At 47.3% G+C, this 22,510-nt stretch overlaps 1 protein-coding gene across 1 annotated transcript in view; it reads right to left on the bottom strand.

The window, feature by feature from the left end:
* The window catches only part of LOC147102876 (dynein axonemal heavy chain 17-like), a 908,504-nt gene that overhangs the window by 392,918 nt on the left and 493,076 nt on the right, over window positions 1-22,510 (bottom strand). Inside the window, exons 39-40 of the mRNA XM_085963770.1 lie at window positions 12,708-12,864; window positions 6,316-6,420 (exon numbers count right to left, since the gene is read on the bottom strand). Of these exons, the coding sequence (XP_085819896.1) occupies window positions 6,316-6,420; window positions 12,708-12,864 (262 nt within the window). The remainder of the gene's footprint in view (window positions 1-6,315; window positions 6,421-12,707; window positions 12,865-22,510) is intronic.

Below are 22,510 nucleotides of genomic sequence, written 5' to 3'. Positions count from 1 at the left end.
GGACCTGCGAGAGGCACAGAGTCAGCGAGAGGAGAGAGAGAAGTAAAAAGTAATCGAAGTGTGACGTCACCAGCAAGCAGGTAAGTGATTGGTTGGTGAGTATTTCTCTCTTTCTCGCTTTTTTCCAAACTTAAATTTTGTGGTTTATAGTTGCTAAGGTCTCTGTTGTGTAACGGGGACTGCTGGTAAACAAGGGCCCTTGAGTATATCATTTAATTGTAGTGTAATTGGTGGGACTGATTTGATTTAATTTAATTTGAATTAATTAAAGGGTAAGTCATGGCAGTACAGCTCGGCGCCTTGGTATGCTCCTCCTGCACTATGTGGGAAATCAGGGACACTTCCTGTGTCCCAGACGACCATGTATGCAGGAAGTGTATCCAGCTGCACCTACTGGCAGACCGCATTACAGCGCTGGAGCTGTGAATGGATACATACTGGAGCATTCGCGATGCTGAGGACGTCATGGGTAGCACGTTTAATGAGTTGGTCACACTGCAGGTAAAGGCAGCACAGGCAGGAAGGGAATGGGTGACCGCCAGGCAGAGTAGTAGCTGCAGGTAGGTAGTGCAGGGGTCCCCTGTGGCCATCCCCCTCTCAAACAGATATACCGCTTTGGATATTGTTGAGGGAGATGGCTTATCCGGGGAAGACAGCAGCAGCCAACTTCCTGTCACCGTGGGTAGTTCTGCTGCACAGGACGGGAGGAAAAAGAGTGGAGAGCTATAGTAATAGGGGATTCTATTGTAAGGGGAATAGATAGGCGTTTCTGCAGCCGCAAACGAGACTCCAGGATGGTATGTTGCCTCCTTGTTGCAAGGGTCAAGGATGTCTCAGAACGGCTGCAGAGCATTTTGGAAGGGGAGGGTGAACAGCCAGTTGTCGTGGTGCATATCGGTACCAACGATATAGGTAAAAACCGAGATGAGGTCCTAAAAGCTGAATATAGGGAGTTAGGAGGTAAATTAAAAAATAGGACCTCAAAGGTGGTAATCTCAGGATTGCTACCAGTGCCACATGCTAGTCAGAGTAGAAATAGAAGGATATTGCAGAAGAATACGTGGTTAGAGGAATGGTGCAAGGGGGAGGGATTCAAATTCCTGGAACATTGGAACCGTTTTTGGGGGAAGTGGGACCAGTACAAACTGGACGGTTTGTAACTGGACAGGACAGGGACCGATGTCCTAGGGGGAGTGCTTGCTAGTGCTGTGGGGGAAGGTTTAAACTAAAATGGCAGGGGGATGGGAACCTGTACAGGGAGACAAAGGAAAGGGAAACAAGGATAGAAGCAAAAGACAGGAAGGAGAAAAGCAAAAGTGGCAGTCAGAGAAATCAAGGGTTTAAATCAAACATGGCCACAGTAAATAATAATTCTAAAATGTCTAAGAGTGTTAAAAAAACAAGCCTGAAGGCTTTGGCCTAGAAATTGGGTTGGGGCGCCAAAGTGGCGCAGAAGTCGCCTGAGCGCAGGATTTAGCGCAGCGTTCGCGGCTTCAGCGATCGTCCGATATTCAGTTCCATTGCCCCTCGAGGAACACGGGGCGAGGCTCGAGGCGCTCCGCGTCCCTCTTAGGGCACTGAAACTGAATATCGCAGCACGGCACGCTGCGGTACTGCAGGCCTTCCTCCCACTGTTAAGGGGGAGGTGCCTGCAACAGCGTGAACCCCAATCGCGAGGGCCGGCAAATGAGCCCGGCACCAAGGAGAAGTGCCGGGCTCTCGGGAAACAGCCGGCAATGCCATGGGGGGGGGTGGGGGGGGGCGGCGGGGGTTAGGAGGCCGGGAACGGAGGTGCTGGCAGGTGGCCACCGAGAAAGGCGGCCGCCCCGCACCTCCACCTTAACTTGCGCCGCTGCTGGCACAGTCAGGCCCCGTGAACCGGGCGCGGGTAGCGAACGGCGCAACTGTGGCGTTCGCTACCAAATATCGCGAATGGGGCACTGCGCACACCGATGACATCATCGGTGGTGGCGCAGCGCAAAAGACCAACGCCACCATTATCGCCCCAACTCAATATCGCAGGAGGCACAGCCAGTGGCACTACAGCCACTGCCTGCCTCTTTAGGCGCTAACAAGTGGCGCTACTTACCCAATTTCTCCCCCTTTGTGTCTTAATGCGAGGAGCATTCGTAATAAGGTGGATGAATTAGCTGCGCAAATAGATGTAAATGGATATGATATGATTGGGATTACGGAAACATGGCTCCAGGGTGACCAAGGCTGGGAACTCAACATCCAGGGGTATTCAATATTCAGGAAAGACAGGCAAAAAGGAAAAGGAGGTGGGGTAGCATGGCTGGTTAAAGAGGAGATTAACACAATTGTAAGGAAGGATATTAGCTCTGATGATGTGGAATCTGTATGGGTAGAGCTGAGAAATACCAAGGGGCAGAAAACGTTAGTGGGAGTTGTATACAGACCCCCAAACAGTAATGCAGAGGTTGGGGATGGCATTAAATGGGAAATTAGAGAAGCGTGCAATAAGGGCACAGCAGTTATCATGGGTGACCTTAATCTACATATAGATTGGGCTAACCAAATTAGTAACAATACTGTGGAGGAGGAATTCCTGGAGTGTATACGGGATGGTTTCCTGGACCAATATGTCAAGGAACCAACTGGAGATCAGGCCATCTTAGACTGGGTATTATGTAATGAGAAAGGAATAATTAGCAATCTTGTTGTGCGAGGCCCCTTGGGGCGGAGCGATCATAATATGATAGAATTCTTCATTAAGATGGAGAATGAAGTAGTTGACTCAGAGACTAGGGTCCTGAATTTAAATAAAGGAAACTACGATGGTATGAGGCGCGAGTTGAGTAGGATTGATTGGGGAATGTTACTCAAAGGGTTGACGGTAGATAGGCAATGGCAAACATTTAAAGATCGCATGGATGAACTACAGAATTTGTTCATCCCTGTTTGGCATAAAAATAAAACAAAAAAGGTGACGCAACCAGGGCTAACAAGGGAAATTAGTGATAGCATAAGATCCAAGGAGAGGACATATAAATTGGCCAGAAAAAGCAGTAAACCTGAGGATTGGGAGCAGTTTAGGGTTCAGCAAAGGAGGACAAAGGGATTAATTAAGAGGGGGAAAATAGAGTATGAGAGTAAGCTTGCAGGGTACATGAAAACTGACTGTAAAACCTTCTATAGATATGTGAAGAGAAAAAGATTGGTGAAGTCAAGCATAGGTCCCTTGCAGTCAGAATCAGGGGAATTTATAATGGGGAACAAAGAAATGGCAGACGACTTAAATACATACTTTGGTTCTGTCGTCACAAAGTAGTACACAAATAACCTCCCAGAGATGTCGGGGAACATAGGGTCTAATGAGAGGGAGGAACTGCATGAAATCAGTATTTGTAGGGAAATGGTGTTAGTAAAATTGATGGGATTGAAGGCCGATAAATCCCATGGGCCTGATAATCTACATCCTAGGGTACTTAAGGAAGTGGCCCTAGAAATAGTAGATGCATTGCTGGTCATCTTCCAAAATTCGATAGACTCTGGAACAGTTCCCATGGATTGGAGGGTAGGTAATGTTACCCCACTATTCAAAAAAGGTGGTAGAGAGAAAACGGGGAATTATAGACCAGTAAGCCTGACATCGGTAGTGGGGAAAACGCTAGAGTCCATTATAAAAGATGTAATAGCAGAGCACTTGGAAAATAGTGACAGGATCGGACAAAGTCAACATGGATTTACAAAAGGTAAATTGTGCTTGACTAATCTACTGGAATTTTTTGAGGATGTAACTGGTAGAATAGATAAGGGAGAACCAGTGGATATGGTGTATTTGGACTTTCAGAAGGCTTTCGATAAGGTCCCGCATAAGAGGTTAGCGTGTAAAGTTAAGGCACATGGGATGGGGGCAAGGTACTGACTTGGACAGAGAACAGGTTGGCAGACAGGAAGCAAAGAGTTGCAATAAACGGCTCTTTTTCCAGGTGGCAGGCAGTGACTAGTGGGGTACCGCAGGGATCGATCCTAGGACCCCAGCTATTCACAATATATATTAATGATCTAGACGAGGGAACTAGATGTAATATCTCCAAGTTTGCAGACGACACAAAGCTGGGTGGGCGTGTGTGCCGTGAGGAGGATGCAGAGAAACTCCAGTATGATTTGGACAGGTTGGGTGATTGGGCAGATACATGGCAGATGCAGTATAATGTGGATAAATGCGAGGTTATCCACTTTGGTGTCAAAAACAGGAAGGCAGATTATTATCTGAATGGCAATAGATTGGGAGAAGGGGACGTGCAACGAGACCTGGGTGTCCTTGTGCACCAGTCGCTGAAGGTAAGCATGCAGGTGCAGCAGGCGGTTAAGAAGGCAAATAGTATGTTGGCCTTTGTAGCGAGAGGGTTCGAGTACAGGAACAAGGATGTCTTGCTGCAGTTGTACAGGGCCTTGGTGAGACCACACCTTGAGTGTTGTGTGCAGTTTTGGTCACCTTATCTGAGGAAGGATGTTCTTGCCATGGAGGGAGTGCAGTGAAGATTCCCCAGACTAATACCTGGGATGGCAGGAATGACGTATGAGGAGAGATTGGGTCAATTGGGCTTATACTCGCTGGAGTTTAGAAGAATGAGAGGGGATCTCATTCAAACTTATAAAATTCTAACAAGACTAGACAGACGAGATGCAAGAAGGATGTTCCCGATGGCGGGGGAGTCCAGAACCAGGGGTCACAGTCTAATGATAAGGGGTAAGCCATTTAGGACAGAGATAGAGGAGGAATTTCTTCACCCAGAGAGTGGTGAACCTGTGGAATTCGCTACCACAGAAGGCAGCTGAGGCCAATTCATTAAATATATTCAAGAAGGAGTTAGAAATGTTTCTTAAAGCTAAAGGGATCAAGGGATATGGGGAGAAGGCAGGGACAGGGTACTGAGTTTGGATGATCAGCCATGATCTCATTGAATGGCGGAGTAGGCTCGAGGGGCTGAATGGCCTACTCCTGCTCCTATCTTCTATGTTTTTATGTACGAGGTGCGTACGTGCCCGTAGGACCTGTGCAAATTCCGGGTTTAGGCATGTGACGCGCATGCGCTAATACCCGGAACTTGCGATCTGTCTTGACAGGTCCACCGCATCCCTGGGAGAAGGGCCTCTGCGGGTGGAGAGCTACGCTATTTGCCCAATTTCCGCCCACTGAATGCCTGTGAAATTCTTATGCCTTCCAAAAGCAGGCATAAGGTCTGCTTTTACCAGCATAAGAGTTTTAAAAAATAGAAAAATAAAATTTTATCACTCATTTATACATTAAAAACCCTGTCCAATAAGGTAAGTTTATTTTTAGCCCCGTTAAAACATATAAATTTTTTCCCCAAAAATTAAATTTTCATTTAAAATATTTAATTAAATGGCATTTTAATTAATTTTAAATATGCCATTTAAATCGTTTTTTTATTTAATGTGTTTGTGTATTTTTTAAGTGATCCCCATTCATACTTATGGGGATCCCCTTCTTTTATTGGTTGGGCCAGCCCACGTGATCCCAGGGGCGCTTGCCAACCGCACGCACGTCTGGGATACGTGGGCCTCTGCCCACGCGTACCTGGAGAGGCCCAGGATCGCAAGCCTCCGTACCTCCCGGGCCACCAGGTAAATGTGTAAATTTTTTGCTGGTCGGTGACATCCGCCCACGGGAAACCTCCGATTGCAAATTTTGGGCCAAAATGATTGGTCAGAGTCAACATGGTTTTATGAAAGGTAAATCGTGTTTGACAAATTTATTAGTTTTTTGAGGATGTAACTAGCAGGGTAGATAAAGGGGAACTAGTGGATGTAGCATATTCGATAAGGTGCCACATAAAAGGTTGTTAAGCAAGATAAGGGCACATGGGGTTGGGGGTAAGGTATTAGCATGGATAAAGGATTGGTTAACAGACAGAAAACAGAGAGTAGGGATAAACAGGTCATTTTCAGATTGGCAGGCTGTAACTAGTGGGATGCCGCAAGGATCAGTGCTTGGGCCTCAGCTATTTACAAACTATATTAATGACTTAGATGAAGGAACTGAGTGCAATGTATCCAAGTTTGCTGACAATACAAAGCTAGGTGGAAAAGTAAGATGTGAGGTTGACGCAAAGAGGCTGCAAAAGGATATATGGACAGGGTACGTGAATGGGCAAGAACATGGGAGATGGAATATAATATGGGGAAATGTGAAGTTATTCAATTGGTAGGAAGAATAGAAAAACAGAAGATTTTTTATATATATGTGGAAATTGAACTAAAATGGAAGAATTATAATATTGTTGCTATCCTTCAATAGGGGACAATTGAAGATCTTTAAGTTACCTGCACTGCAATCACTGACAAAACTTCCACAGAGATCCTGTTGAATTCATCAAAACAGCCCCAGGCTCCACTTTGCGCCAGACCCTTGTAGATATTCCCACAGGACTATATGGTGAAAAAAGATCAATCTTTAGAAAGTTAAGCTGCTTCTAGGGGTAAAAACATAGGTGCTGTACTACAGAGGCAAACTATAAATATTAGAAGTGAAAATACATAGCCCCAGAAATTCAGGCCGGGCGCTTCCCGCGGGTGTAAGCCCCCGACCTGCACTTAGCTAGCACGCCAGCCGTTGAGCTGTGGGCCCCCGTGGAATTCCGATCCGGGGCCTGGTCCAGCTGCCAGCGCGCAGTGCTTGCGTATCCCAGGGGCGCAGTTAGTTCGATGCATCCCCTGGGATCATGTGGGCCATGGAGAGCCAATCGTAGCAGGGAATGCTTCATTCATAAGTTTGACAAGAAGAGCTGTCAAAACTTATAAATACTGCGGCCCCAAAACAGCACTAAATCTTCAAATACATTTTTAAAAAACATCACTTTTTAAAATAAACTATAAATTACATGAAATAACCATTTTAAACAATAATCTAAATTTTTGAAAAAAATAATTTTATTTTCTAATTAAAATATAGTCTAATTTTTCATTCTGGTTTAATTCTTTTAAAGTTTTTGTCCCATTTCATTTTCTAAACAATGGGCATTAAAACTACATCAGTGAAACTTGATGAGTCACAAGCATAACAGGCACATTGCTTACCTATAGACATTAGAATACCTTGTTTAGAGTATGAAATATAAACTGTTTTTAACTGCTAGTAAATGTAGTTATTTTATCAATACATTTGCTATTGCTGCATCAAAATTTCTTCTAAACAAGTACCTTACCTCATTTTTCAGAGGGATATTGCAATTGTAGGACTGCCAGAGAAATGTGTGGACAGTTATTGAAGGTTATTAAAGAAAGAGAACTGATACTAACAAAATGGGCTGGATTTTGCCATTGTGGGCGGGCTGGGGCGTGTCAGGGGGAATTCATGTCAGGACCCCGATTTTCCCCTAATTGGGCAATTGATTTCCAGCATGTGGGAACCCCTGGCTCAATGAGTCTTTTCATACAGAAAGTCGCCTCCAATGATGTCATCAATGCTGCTGGCTTTAAGGCCTGCAAGCAGCCTTGCTTCTTCTGGAGACTGCAAACTTTATGGCCACTTTAGTAAGCACTTCATTGATCGACTACGTCCACCAGTAGGCCAAAGTGTGCTCCACGCTTCAATGAGCCCTCCCTCCAAGCTCTGGTGGAGGGAGCGAGATCCAATAAAGAGGTGCTCTTCCCTTCCTCAGGGAGAAAAAAGCCACCCCAGCAGACTAAAGCTGTGTGGCTGCAGGTGGCCCAGGGGGTCAACTCCATCTCGATGAGCCGCAGAACCTGGCTGCAATGCAGGAAGAGGTTTCATGACCTTCTCCGCACAGGAAAAGTGAGTATGACTTTCCCATCACCCTCAATCTCATCCCCATCGCCTCTCCTCACCAGCACTCTGTTTTGCCAACCACTTCCTCCACATCCCACTTGACACTTAAATCCCTGCACCCTTACCCATTCCCTCTCTATCTATGGTCACATTCACTTAACTATTCGACCATGCAGCCCTCACACTCCCTATCACTGTGATGCAACAACAACAACTTACAACACACAGGGAGGGCCCTTTGTCGCCTTCTAAGCATCTATGCTATGGATTCTTTACACTCACTCCTTCATTATCACTCAAACTCCACTTGTGTCCCTCATTGCAGGAAAAGAGAGCCCACAATAAGAGGGAAAGAGCCATGACAGGAGGAGGGCCACCCTCAGTAGCCCAGCTCACCGCCTGGGAGGAGGCGGCCCTGGAAATCGCCGGGATCGAGGACGATTCCCAAGTGGGGGACGGACAGACGGGTGCATCACAGTAAGCTGGTGACAGAATAGTTTAGCATCATTCTCATTGACATTGCATGAGTCACTGATAATGATTCTGATGCTTAACAGATTGACATGATCATCTGCACTATTCAATGTGCATGTAACCTTGAACTCACATCTCTAACTCTTTCTTTACTCACCCACAGGACCATCGAAAGCCTCCGTCCCCAGGAGGAACAGCCCGAGCCTCCAGACTCCTCAGGGGAAGCTGCAACCTCTGAGGGCGCTCTGTTAGCAGAATTCAGCGCACCCAGCACCAGTGCAGACACTCACACATCGGTGGGACCTTCGCGAGATAGAGTAGTGTTGTCACCTTGTGTATCACAACTCACAAGTGAACATCAGCAGATGATGGAGACAGGGACAGCAGTGGAGAGTCCTCGTCGGAGGGCGAAGGACTCTGCCAGCTTGGCTCAGCTGCATGTCGACCCTGTGCCTCCGGGTCCATCCAGAAGGAGAGCGGTGCTGGAACTCTAGGTGCAGGAGTCTCTGGCAGGTTTTGGCTCCAGGGTCGCTGCGAGTGTGGAACAAATGGAGGAGTCCATCGCCAACATGAGCAGAGCCTTTGTGGAGGCATTGGCGCATGAATGCATCACCGCGGAAAGGATGACAACCTCCGTGGAAAGGATGGCTACCTCCGTGGTAAGGCTGGCTACCATAGAGGAGAGGATGGCTATGGTAGAGGAGCGGATGGCTACGGCCATGGGGGAGCTTAGTCGCCAGGGTCTTGAAAACATGGTCATTGTTCAGAATAAAATGACATCTCTTGAGGAGCGATGGTCAGCTATTGAGCATACAAACCAGACCTTCATGGAAGTCCTCTGGAGTAGGACTTCCAGTGCAGAAACAGGTCCTCATGGCCCCCCTGCAGTGCAGCAAGGTGCTGTCAAGCCACTTGCTAGTTCTGAAGTGGGGCTGACTCATGAGAGGGATGTTGGTGGCAGACGACAAGGAAGTGGGGCTCCTCTCCAAGTGCTCACATGACATGCCACTGCAAAGCCCTCAGTCAGAGCCCCACCAGAGTCCTCACCCAACTGAGATGGGCATCTCAGGCCCTGCACAGCCGCAGGAGCAGCAGACTGATGCCGAGCCCTCACAGGTTCGCAACCCCAGAGGACGCCCGTCAAAGGTGTCGAGACAGGAGCAGCAAGAAAGTGAGCAAGGGGCCACCACATCTGCTTAAGCCACAGGGGAAGCACCACATAGGAGCACGCGTAAGAGGAAGTTAAAGCACAAGTAGTCTCAAGGGTAGTCACTTGGGTGTTGTGATGTATTGTTTTTTGACCAGCCATCCTTGTCATGGTATCATAAACAGATTTGATGGCAAACTGTTGAAGTTGTGGTCTGTGTCATTTTGCAAGTGGAACTTCCACATTGAGGGCTTAGGGCGACTTGCAATTGTCAGTATGGTGGTCAGAGTGATAGGAATCCGCAGCTTCTTGTCCATTGTCGATGATCTGGTAAGAAGGTGCGAGGCAAAAGTGTTTGATTGTGCAGGCTAAGCAAATCTGGCCAACATGAGTGCATCCCGGGCAGCAATGTGGTCGCGTGCTGGCGCCTTCTGGCCTGTGCAGCTTCAGGTGGGTGAGCAGCAGCTTGGCGCTCCTGTTGTTGCTGCTGCTACTGTTGGTGCTGCTGCTGCTCATGGGTCTGCTGCTGCCGTGGCTGTTCTTCATCTGATTCTGATGTCCAGGAGGAAAGGAAATAAATGTTCGCCATGCTTCTGGTATATGCCTCAGTTGAGGAAGCGCTCAGTCAAGGTGGGGAGAGGGGTTTCCCAGCAGGTCACACTGGAGATGGGTGTCAGGCTCCAAACTTCCACAATGAGTATGCCTGCTAAAAGTTCCCCCAGACCTGAGACAACAAAGTTCTGCCACCTGCAAGTGATTATTGCTGAAAACTCCTTTTTAATGGGGGAGCTGCAGCTGTTAGTAAGCAATCCAATTGTGAGGCCGCCAGGATTAACTGTCATGTTCCAAAGGAGGCGTGTAGGATGGGGGAAATGTCTAAAAATCAAAAAGGCCTCTCAAAATGGGATTATAGAGGCAATTAAGTGGTTGTTAAGGGCCTTAAGGGCCTATCCCGCCACTTGGAGGCGGGATGGAAATGGAGTCTGAAAACATGAATGTGGGAAAATTGCTCGGAGGCGCGATCAGACCCGGCCACCATTTATTGCGATTTTGACAACTCACATGCCTCCAAACATGCCTCCGCGGGCCTGGTAAAATTGAGCCCAATGACTCAAACTTAGGGGTAATGTTAACCTAACCTGCCTGGTGGAAAACTGATGGGATTGAATCGACTGCCATTGATGGGCGGCTGATCCAATTACATCAGTTTCCCACTGGGCAGGTTAGGCTAAAATTATCCCCTAGTGTTAGTTTAGTGCCATAGTATCATTTTCACCTGTAAGTCAAAAGGTTTTGAGTTCAAGCCCAGTCTAAAACCTAAGCACATTTGGACTGAACATCCACTAGCAGCGCAGCTAGGCAGAGGCTAGATATTCTGCGGCGAGTGTCTCACCTCCTGACTCCCCAAAGCCTTTCCACCATCTACAAGGCACATGTCAGGAGTGTGATGGAATACTCTCCACTTGCCTGGATGAGTGCAGCTCCAACAACACTCAAGAAGCTTGATACCATCCAGGACAAAGCAGCCCGCTTGATTGGCACTCCATCCACCACCTTAAACATTCACTCCCTCCACCACCGGCGTACCGTGGCTGCAGTGTGTACCATCTACAAGATGCACTGCAGCAACTCGCCAAGGCTTCTTCGGCAGCACCTCCCAAACCCGCGACCTCTTCCACCTAGAAGGACAAGGGCAGCAGATGCATGGGAACACCACCACCTTCAAGTTCCCCTCCAAGTCACACACCATCCTGACTTAGAAGTATATTGCCGGTCCTTCATCGTCGCTGGGTCAAAATCCTGGAACTCCCTCCCTAACAACACTGTGGGAGTACCATCACCACACGGACTGCAGCGATTCAAGAAGGTGGCTCAGCACCACCTTCTCAAGGGCAACTAGGGATGGGCAATAAATGCTGGCCTTGCCAGCGACACCCAGATCCCATAAGCGAATAAAAAAAAAAGCCAGCAGTGTGCATATATATTACAGGAGTTCCTTCGTTTAAATAAAGGTTGTACACTTCCAGCACAAGCTAGCCATAGGAATACAGAGACCATTAGGAAGTGGACACCCAGGACAGGAGCTTAAAAGTATAGGTGCAGCCTCTTAACGAGGCGATGACAATTCCTGTCTGAGGGAGATTACGTTTTTCTTCTGTATATGTTGGAGGATGAGCCAAAAGCCTGCAAGTGACCAAGGAGGAGGGAGGATGGCTCCCTTTTTGTGCCAGGCCGAGGAAGTAATGCTCAGGGTGGTATTGTAAAGTTGTCAGGGCTGCATGGAAAGCGGTGCAGAGCAGCTAAATGCAGTCAGCTATTAGGAAGTCTATTTCCCAGATGAGGAAAATGTTCAACACCTTGATGAAGTTTTTCCAAGTAAATTTCTGCTGATCTTAGCTTTTCATAGTGTTCTGCTGCAGCATAGTATACATGGTCACTTTCACATCAACCAGCTGCATATTCACATTGGATGTTTCCTTATTTTAATGGCCCCTTTTGGTCCCTCTAACATTAGTATAATGCATCCTATATTCATGCACAACACCTTTTGCACTCTTGCTTTGGGAAGTACAGTAGCTAAACTGCAGAGTGATGCAGGGCTCATTAAACAGTAAACATGTCAACATTCTTTTCATAATATAGCCACATAGCTCAAAAGCTGCAGGTTCGCTTCTGGCCATCTCTTCAATGGTAATGGATCACTCTGGTTAATGCTCTCCTCTAAACATACAGAATACATAAGCATGGAGGTAATGTTGAATTTACAAGATCTTAGATAGGCCACAGTTTGTCGTATTGTGTGGAGTTTTCATCCTCCATGATAGGAAGGATATAAAAGTAATGAAAAGATTTTAGCATAGATTCTCTAGGGATGTTACCAGGGATGAAGAGTTGTAGTTATAGAGAAACTTGAGAAGTCAGTTTTTTTTTTACGAGAGCTGAGAAGATTAACGAGCGACCTGATAGATTGTTTCCACTGTTCAGAAAGACAATAACAAGATGACTTAAATTCGCAAAAAGAATTAAAAGCGAGGTTAAATATATACATTTACACAATTTAGAATGTAGAATTCTTTGTCCCAATTTTTGAAGCAGAATCCATAAATTCTTTTAAAAGGGAATTAGATAGTTGCATGAATTAGAGGAAAATTAAAGTGTGTGGAGATTAAGCAGGATAATGGGATTAGACTAGATAGCTCACATGGAGAAAAAACGGCACACAACTGATTGGCCAAATTGGTCAATTTCTTTGCTGTAATATTCTCTGATTCTATGAAATTGCAAGCAAACTCATGTCTTTCTTACTTTGTAGTCCATTTGTTCGGAGCAGTTGAAAACATACACCATGGTGCCTAAAGCTCTACCCAAATCTTTAGTCGTCTCTGTTTTTCCTGTTCCTGCAGGACCTGCTGGTGCTCCACCCATAATCAGGTGCAGTGATTGTGTTAATGTAATATAGCACCTGAACAAAAAAAAAAGTTTTAAATAGAATGAACTCTTGCTTTTCAACCAAAAAATTTACCATTTATATATAATAATCTTGTTCTGTAGTTGATATGCAGACTGCAGTAAATTGGAGTCAGTTCTACTGAGCAAAGATACTCAATGTTAAATCATCAGTATTACATAAGATAAGAACATAAGAAATAAGAGCAGACCTTCACTGTACAGGGAAAGTAAGTACAGTATGAAGTTTCCATCACCCTCAAACTGATCCCCATTGCCTTTCCCCACCAGCACTCAGCTTTAGCACTCTCTTCCTCCACATCCCACTTCACAGTCACATCCATGCACGCTTACCCATTCCCTCTCTCTCTATGCTCACGTTCACATAACTATTCCACCATGCAGCCCTCACACTCCCTCTCAATCTGATGCTTTGAACACAACTGACAACACACAGGGAGGGCCCTTGGTCTTGCAGCCTCACACCATCTTTGTCTCCCTCTAAGTATCTATGCTATGCAATCTCTACACTCACTCCTTCATTCTCACTCAAACTCCACTTGTCTCCCTCATTGCAGGAAAAGAGAGCTCACAACAACAGAGAGCGAGACAGGACTGGAGGAGGCCCACCCTCAATAGCCCACCTGACCCCCTGGGAGGAAGGAGTGCTGGAAATTGTCGGGGCTGATGTGGCTGTGGAAGCTGGGGAAGGAGAGACAGGGGCAGGCCCGCAAGCTGGTGACAGAATAGTTTTCCATCTCTCTCATTGACATAGCATGAGTCGCTGTTATGATTCTGAAGCTACATCATTTGGACTTATGAGCATCTGCAAAATCCAATGTGCATATAACCTTGGCATCATATCTCTAACTCTTTCCTTTACTTCCCGACAGGACCATCCGAAGCCCCCGTCCCCACTGCGGAGGAGGAAGAGGCTGAGCAGCCAGACGCCTCAGAGGAAGCTCCAACCTCTGAGGGCGCAGCGTCAGCAGAATTCAGCGCACCCAGCACCAGCGCAGACACTCACACCTCAGTGGGACCTTCGCGAGATAGAGTGGTGTTGTCACCTGGTGTATCACAGCTCACAAGTGAGCATCAGCAGATGGTGGAGACAGGGACAGCAGTGGAAAGTCCTCGTCGGAGGGCGCAGGACTCTGCCAGCTCAGCTCTGCTGCATGTCGACCCTCTGCCTCTGGGTCTATCCGCAAGAGAAGAGGTGATGGATCTCCATGCACAGATGCAGGAGTCTCTGGCAGGTTTTGTCTCCAGGGTCGCTGTGAGTGTGGAGCGAATGGAGGAGTCCATAGTGAACATGAACAGAGCCTTTGTGGAGTCATTGGCGCATGAACGCATCACCACGGAAAGGATGGCAACCTCCGCAGAAAGGATGGCTACAGTAGAGGAGAGGATGGCAACGGCCATGGAGGAGCTAAGTCGCCAGAGTGCTGAAAACATGGTGAGTGTTCAGAATAGACTGACATCTCTGGAGGAGCGATGGTCAACTATTGAGCAGAGAAACCAGACCTTCATGGCAGGCCCTCTGAGTAGAACTGCCATTGTAGAAACGGGTCCCCAAGGCCCCCCTGATGTGCAGCAAGCTGCTCTCAAGCCACTTGCAGGCACTGAGGGGGACCTGACCCATGAGAGGGAGGTTGGTGGCAGACCTCAAGGAAGTGGGGGCTCCTCTCCAAGCGTTCACACTTCCATGCCACTGCAGAGCCCTCGGTCAGAGCCCCGCCGGAGTTCACACCCAACGAAGACAGAGGTCTCAACCCCTGCACAGCCGCAGGAGCAGCAGACTGCTGGCGAGCCCTTACAGGCTCGCCACCCCAGAGGACGCCCGCCAAAGATGTCGAGACAGGAGCAGCAGGAAAGTGAGCAAGGGGCCTCCACATCTGCTGAAGCCACAGGGGAACCACTACGTAGGAGCACGCATAAGACAAAAATAAAGCACCACTAATCACAAGGGTAGTCACTTGGGTGAAATGTTGTGTTTATTTTAAAAATGTCATCAGTTGGTTATTGTAAATAAAATTTCTGATGGCAACTTCTGCAGTTCTGGCGTGTGTCATTTTGCGAATGGGGCTGGAGGTCCTGTAATGCCAAGAGGGGGAAGGAAAAAAAGACCTCCCATGCTTCTGGCAGGTGCCTCAGTTGAGGAGGCGCTGAGTGAGGGTGGCAAGAGGGGCTTCCCAGGAGCTCACACTGGAGAAGTGTGTGAGGCTCCAACCTTCCACAGTTGTGCCTAAGCCTTGAACAAGTTGCCCCAAGCCTGAAACAACAAGGTCACAGAAATCACAGAAACCCCACAGTGCAGATAGGGGCCATTTCGGCCCATCAAGCCTGCACCGACACATATCCCACCCGATCCCTGTAACCCCTACACCAACACATATCCCACCCTATCCCTGTAACCCCACGTATTTAATCCCCCTAACACTAAGGGTCAATTTATCATAGCCAATCATCCTAACCTGCACATCTTTGGACTGTGGGAGGAAACCGGAGCACCCGGAGGAAACCCACGCAAACACGGGGAGAATGTTTGTGTGGAGTTTGCACAGTCACCCGAGGCCGGATTCGAACCCGGGTCCCTGGCGCTGTGAGGCAACAGTGCTAACCACTATGCCACCGTCCTGCAACCTACAAATGCTGTCTGATTAAATCTCTTCTTTCCTGATTGACCTGCAGCTGAAAGTAAGCAAGCCGATATTGTTCACGCCAGGTTTCACCAGCGGGGTTCCCACCAGGCGTGTATAGTGTGGGAAAAGGCTGAAAATAGCAAGGGCCCCTTAAAGTGGCATTATAGATGCCAATTATTGGCGATTAGGCTCCCGACGACCAGTCCCACCAACTGCGGGCGGGACTGATTCGGGCCGGATAGAAACGCTGGGGTGAAAGTCGGACGGGGTGGGGAATCAGGCCTGAAACCCCGCCTGACGGCTCCAGGAAAATCGACCCCTATGTCCCCGAGTTCTACACTCTCCAGCCAGGGGAAACAACCTCTCAGCATCTACCCTGTCAATCCCCCTCAAAATCTTATATGTTTCAATGAGATCACCTCTCATTCTTCTAAACTCCAGAGAGTATAGGCCCAATCTACACAATCTCTCCTCATAGGACAACCGATATCATAAAGGACAGCAAGTACTCCCACTCCAATGCTCCATGCATGTCTCTTGCCCGAGGCTCTGGAAAGGTAGTTATCTCATAAGTGTTGCTGAAAATTGCTGTTACAGGCAATAATGTTTTTGAAAAGTATTTTGCAAGGCAGAAAATTGTGACCTGGTATGATAGCTTGCCAATAAATCTTACTCGAGCATCAGGCTGTTCTATCAGGACTGAGCACGGGAATTTTCATAGACCCAGGATTATCTGTAAGCAACGCTAAAGTTTCCATTTAACCTGCAGTGATTTTGATCTGGCCAAGACAGATGTTGCCCCACTGCAAATCAGTCCTTAACCTGGCCGCTTTCTTTAATCAGCTTTACTTTCTGTTAAGGCAGAATTCTCTCTTTGTAGGGGCACATCATGTTATGTGTGCAAATCTATGTTAAACATTAGTTTTCAGGGAAAGTAAACTTTCAGATCAGCCGTGGCATTGCTCACAGTAAGCCTGATGATTTACTAAGTTTAGGACTGCATTATTCTGCTGCCAAGATGGCGCTATCTTTAATTAATAGGCACAATGTGAGGTCAATTAGAGCCTAATCGCTGTCACTGTCACCTTAGGGTCATTTAGAGAATAATTGCTGCAACACCCATGATGAGGCTGGTTAGAGTCCAATAGCTTTCTTTCCCTTTTCGTGCTTTAAAAAAAATTGGTTCTCTTATTTGTTCAGTTGTGATTTGCTAATGTTTTATGAATTGAGCCAATCAGGTACGAGTGTGGCACAGAATTTACATGTGTGGCACTTTTACATGTGATGCATATCCTAAGCTCAAGCCCGCAATGCCTATAGATACAGTTTTGAAATGAAAGAGTCCATCTGCCTATGATATATATTTTCATATTGCTACACGTTCTGAAATCTCTGCCTCCTTTCACCTCGGTTCAGTGGTAGAATAGTAAACATTGAGCTGACAACGTGCGGACCGCGCTCCTGGCCGTTATGCTGGCACTCTGCCCGCTGGTCCCCGGCTGGAGCTTGCGGGCCAATGGGAGGGCTGGAGGGCACCCGCGCATCTCAGGCCCTATGCTACTGGAGACTTTGGTGTGTATCATTAATTCAAGGTGGCGGGGGGGGGGGTGCGCGGTTTCCAGTCCCACCACCCCCCTCAGAGAACCCCATTCTCTACCCCCTTCGGCATCCTGTGTAAAGTTGCTGATGCTCAAACTTGAAAAAAAAATTCCCATCTTCAGCTGTTCCAGGCTGATTCCCTGGCCTGGACTCCCCTCCCACCCCCATCCCCCCTACACCTCCTCCACTACCCCGCTGTCCTGATGGGACCCACCTGTCTGCTTTTGGAAGCCAGCGTGCCTCATGTGACTGGGTGTGCCAGCCTCCAATTTTTACACCGGGTCCCATCTTGTACTGGGAAATGGGAGTCCCCCCTCCCCTAGTGTAGGGAGCCCCACCCCCAGCCCGGCCCTTTCTGTCATGGCTGGCCTTCTAAGAGGTGAGTAGGGGGGTTCTGCCCCGTACAAGGCCAAGCGGGAATTCCCAAGTCAGGCTGGGGGCTGGGCATATCTCGGTCCTGGCTTTTTTTCTGAGCCGTTCTAGAGTTACGCTGGGAGTCCGGCAGAACGACAGAGGAAATCTGGCTCCCATAATCATGTTTTTGAATTACAGTTATTTCAAGGCTCGCTAACAACTCTAATGGATATTGACTGCTATTTTCTATTGGGTCCTTTAGTTGTACTACAAATTTCTCCACTCCTGTGCTGACTTTTTCTGGGATAGAGTTATATAAGTGTTGATCATCCCCTAGTTACTCGCCCCAGAGCCCATTCTATGTGTAGTGTATGTGCCTTTAAGAGCCCCATATGTGCTGTAATGCCAGTAATGGCCACTCGGGCTATATAAGTCTGTATATTGTGTTATATCCGTTAGTACCCCTCCAGACTTTGCTTAGTAAACACCTATGAACCAACTCCTGTCTTCAGTGTCTCTATCAACACACGGATACTACACTATGTAAGATTCTTTGACATCTATAAAAAGGGAGCGGAGTAATATAAATCACTAACATCCTGGAAAGTACTTGGATAGGCGCTGGAAGTGCCGTAACCTACAGGACTACAGACCAAGAGCTGGAAAGTGGAATTAGGCTAGATAGCTCTTTTTCAGCCGACACAGACACGATGGGCCGAAAGGCCTCCTTCAGTGCCGTAAATTTCTATGATTCTACGAAAATGACCAGTGTTTGATGCAACCAAGACTCTCCGGTGAAGTGTGCCTTCTCTTTCAGAGATACGGAATTGTATACGGTTAAGAAGGTATGTTGGCCTTCGTAGCGAGAAGGTTTGAGTACAGGAACAAGGATGTCTTGCTGCAGTTGTACAGGGCCTTGGTGAGACCACACCTTGAGTATTGTGTGTAGTTTTGGTCGCCTTATCTGAGGAAGGATGTTCTTGCCATGGAGGGAGTGCAGCGAAGATTCGCCAGGCTGATACCTGGGATGGCAGGAATGATTTATGAGGAGAGATTGGGTCGATTGGGCTTATACTCGCTGGAGTTTAGAAGAATGAAAGGGGATCTCATTGAAACTTATAAAATTCTGACATGACTGAACAGACTAGATGCAGGAAGGATGTTCCCGATGGTCAGAGAGTCCAGAACCAAGGGTAACAATCTAAGGATAAGGGGTAAGCCATTTAGGACAGAAATGAGGAGGAATTTCTTCACCCAGAGAGTGGTGAACCTGTGGAATTCTCTACCACAGAAGGCAGTAGAGGCCAATTCATTAAATATATTCAAGAAGGAGTTGGATATATTTCTTAAGGCTAAATGGATCAAGGGATATGGGGAGAAAGCAGGGACAGGGTACTGAGTTTGGATGATCAGCCATGATCGCATTGAATGGCGGTGCAGGCTCGAGGGGCCGAATGGCCTACTCCTGCTACTATCTTCTATATTTCTAACCTTCTCATCCCAGGAATCAATCTAGTGAACCTTCGTTGCACCGCCTCCAAGGCAAGTATATCCTTCTTTAGATAAGGAGACCAAAAGTGTGTCCAGTACTCCAGGTCTGGTCTCACCAAAGCCCTATACAATTGTAGCAAGGCTTCCTTACTCTTGTACTCCAAACCCCTTGCAATAAAGGCCAACATGCCATTTGTCTTCCTAATTGCTTGCTGTACCTGCATGTTAACTCTCTGTGTTTCCTGTACAAGGACACCTAAAGCTCGCTGAACACCAACATTTAAAAGTTTCGCACCATATAAAAAATATTTATTTTACCTATTCTTCCTACCAAAGTGTATAACCTCACATTTCCCCACATTATACTCCATCTGCCACCTTATTGTCCACTCACTTAACCTGTTTGTATCCCTCTGCAGGCTATTGGGGCGAGAAATTCATATACTTGTTAACGCCAGTGATTCTCGTAAAAATGGCAGCCACCGCTCTTGCACCAGCTGGAGGGTTGTGAATCTTTGGAATTCTCTACCCCAGAGAAACATAGAAGCTAGGAGCAGGAGTAGGCCATTCGGCACCTTGAACCTGTTCTGCCATTTAATGAGATCATGGCTGATCATCCAAATTCAGTACCCTGTCCCTGCTTTCTCCCATATCCCTTGATCCCTTTAGCCTTTAGAAATATATTTAACTCCTTCTTGAATATATTTAATAAGTTGGCCTCGACTGCCTTCTGTGGTGGAGAATTCCACAGGTTCACCACTCTCTGGGTGAAGAAATTCCTCCTCATCTCAGTCCTAAATGGCTTACCCTTTATCCTTAGACTATGACCCCTGGTTCTGGACTCCCCCGCCATCGGGAACATCCTTCCTGCATCTAGTCTGTCTGGTCCTGTTAGAATTTTATAAGTTTCAATGAGATCCCCTCTCATTCTTCTAAACTCTAGCGAATATAAGCCTAATCGACCCAATCTCTCTTCATACGTCATTCCTGCCATCCCAGGTTTCAGTCTGGTGAATCTTCGCTGCACTCCCTCCATGGCAAAAACATCCTTCCTCAGATAAGGTGACCAAAACTGCACACAATACTCAAGGTGTGGTCTCACCAAGGCCCTGTACAATTGCAGCAAGACATCCTTCCTCCTGTACTAGAATGCTCTTGCTATTAAAGCCAACATACCATTTGCCTTCTTAATCGCCTGCTGCACCTGCATGCTTACCTTCAGCGACTGGTGCACAAGGACACCCAGGTCTCGTTGCACTTCCCCTTCTCCCAATGTATTGTCGTTCAGATAATAATGTCTTCCTGTTTTTGCCACCAAAGTGGATAACCTCGCATTTATCCACATTATACTGCATCTGCCATACATCTGCCCAATCACCCAACCTGTCCAAATCATACTGGAGTTTCTCTGCATCCTCCTCACAGCACACACGCCTACCCAGCTTTGTGTCGTCTGCAAACTTGGAGATATAACATCTAGTTCCCTTGTCTAGATCATTAATATATATTGTGAATAGCTGGGGTCCGAGCACCGATCCCTGCGGTACCCCACTAGTCACTGCCTGCCACTCGGAAAAAGACCCGTTTATTGCAACTCTTTGCTTGCTGTCTGCCAACCTGTGGATGCTCAGTCGTTAAGTATATTCAAGACAGAGGTCGATAAATTTTTGGGAACGAAGGGAATTAAGGGATATGGGGATAGTGCAGGAGTTGAGGTAGATCAGTCATGATCTTGATGAATGGCGGAGCAGGCTCGAAGGGCCAAATGGCCTACTCCAGCTCCTATTTCTTATGTTCTTATGACTTCAATCTAATTCTCAATGCTTGCAACACCATTTACTTGCAGCTTTTAAATAATCCTGGTTAGCTGGAATTTCATAGAAACGAATAGCACAAAATGACGGCATTGGGCTCGTCGTGCCCGTGCTGGCTCTTCGCAAGAACAGTCGTGCTTAGTCCCACACCCTCGCTTTTTGTCTGTAACCCTGTAAGTTCCTCATGCTCAAGTACCTGTCCAACTCCCTTTTAAAATTATTTATGGAATCAGCTTCCACCACCTTTTCAGGTACAGCATATCAGATTCCAACAACTTTGAGTGAATTTTTTCCTCATCTCCCCTCTAGATCTTTTGCCAATGATTTTAAATCTATGACCTCTGGTTATTGACGACTCGCCAGAGGGAACAGCCTTTCTCTATCCACTCTATCTAAACCCCTTATCATCTTGAAAACCTCTATTAGGTCATCTCTTAACCTGCTCTGTTCCATAGAAACAGTTCTAACTTTTCATAACTGGTCCCTCATCCCTGGTAATATCCTGGTAAACTGCCTCTGTACCTTTTTGAAGGCCTTTACATCTTTCCTGAAGTATGGTGCACAGGATTGTCCACATTAGTCCAGCTGAGTTCTAACCAGTGATTTATAAAGTTCTAGCATGTTCTCTTAACTTTTATATTCTATGGCTGTGAAATTGGAGCCTTCAGCGCCAGCCGTTAAGGTCAGTTTGGAAGATAAAATGGCGGCCGGCTAATTTCTGCCGTCTTCCGGCGGGTCCCGCAGTGACCACCATTTTGGCCAAGTCGGCAGCGCTGCCATTGCCTGTGCTCGCCGCAGATACTTAAATGAGTCTGCAACGCTGATTTGACTCAGGATCTTCCATTTTCGATGTTGACGCTCTATTTAATGCCCTCTCCTAATCACGACCAACTGACCGTGCATTCAGCAGCAGGAAGGAACCCCAGCAGCACTATTTAAAGGGATCAACTTGCAGCTGACTTGCCTTTTCAGTTCTCCTGGCTCTGTGTAAGTTTGTGCAACTGTTTGGAGCTTTCCAGAGTTGTTTAAAGTTGCTGAGGTGACAGGAAGTGTTGCTGCAAGTGGAGAACACCTTGCTTCTCATTTAAAGGCTTCTGTTCACTTGCTACCAGTCATGGGGCCTCTACTTGCGTATGACAGGTTGATGGAGCGGAGGCAGCGAAGAAGTGGACAAGATGCTCACAGAGGGAGGAGGAGGAAGGGCAGGAGGGCTCTTAGCAGGAGGCCTGACCCACCTAGGGTCTTCAGGGAGCACTTCTCCTACCTGCATCTAAGCCAGGAGCAGTGTTTTAGGAGGCTCCACTTCACCAAGGAGGTGGTCACAGAACTCTGCCACCTCCTGCAACCAGACCTGCAGCTTCAGAGCAGGACGATGACGGCTCTCCCAGTGGCACTCAAGGTCACCGTAGCCCTTTAATTTTTTCACCAGCGGATCCTTCCAGTCTGGAGCAGGTGACATAGCTAACATCTCATAGTTCGTCGTCCATTGCTGCATCCGGGAAGTCACAGAGGCTTTGTACTCCAGGAGAAGGAACTTCATTGTCTTCTCTCTGAACAGAGAGAAGAAAAAGGAGCGCGCATGTGGCTTTGCCAGAATATCGGGCTTCCCCATGGTGCAGGACACCATCGACTGCACACATGTGGCTTTGCGGGTGCCCCATACCAATCCTGAGATGTTCCGTAACTGCAAAGGCTACCACTCACTTAATGTGCAGTTGTTGTGCAACCACACCCAGCACATCATGATGGTGAATGCCCAGTA

This window comes from Somniosus microcephalus, chromosome 21 (assembly GCF_052327205.1).
Source record: "Somniosus microcephalus isolate GS21.2 chromosome 21, FLI_Smic_1.0, whole genome shotgun sequence".
Classification (NCBI taxonomy): Eukaryota; Metazoa; Chordata; class Chondrichthyes; order Squaliformes; family Somniosidae; genus Somniosus; species Somniosus microcephalus.
The sequence above is the reverse complement of the archived record's forward strand: the minus strand, read 5'-3'. Positions and strand labels throughout refer to the sequence as shown.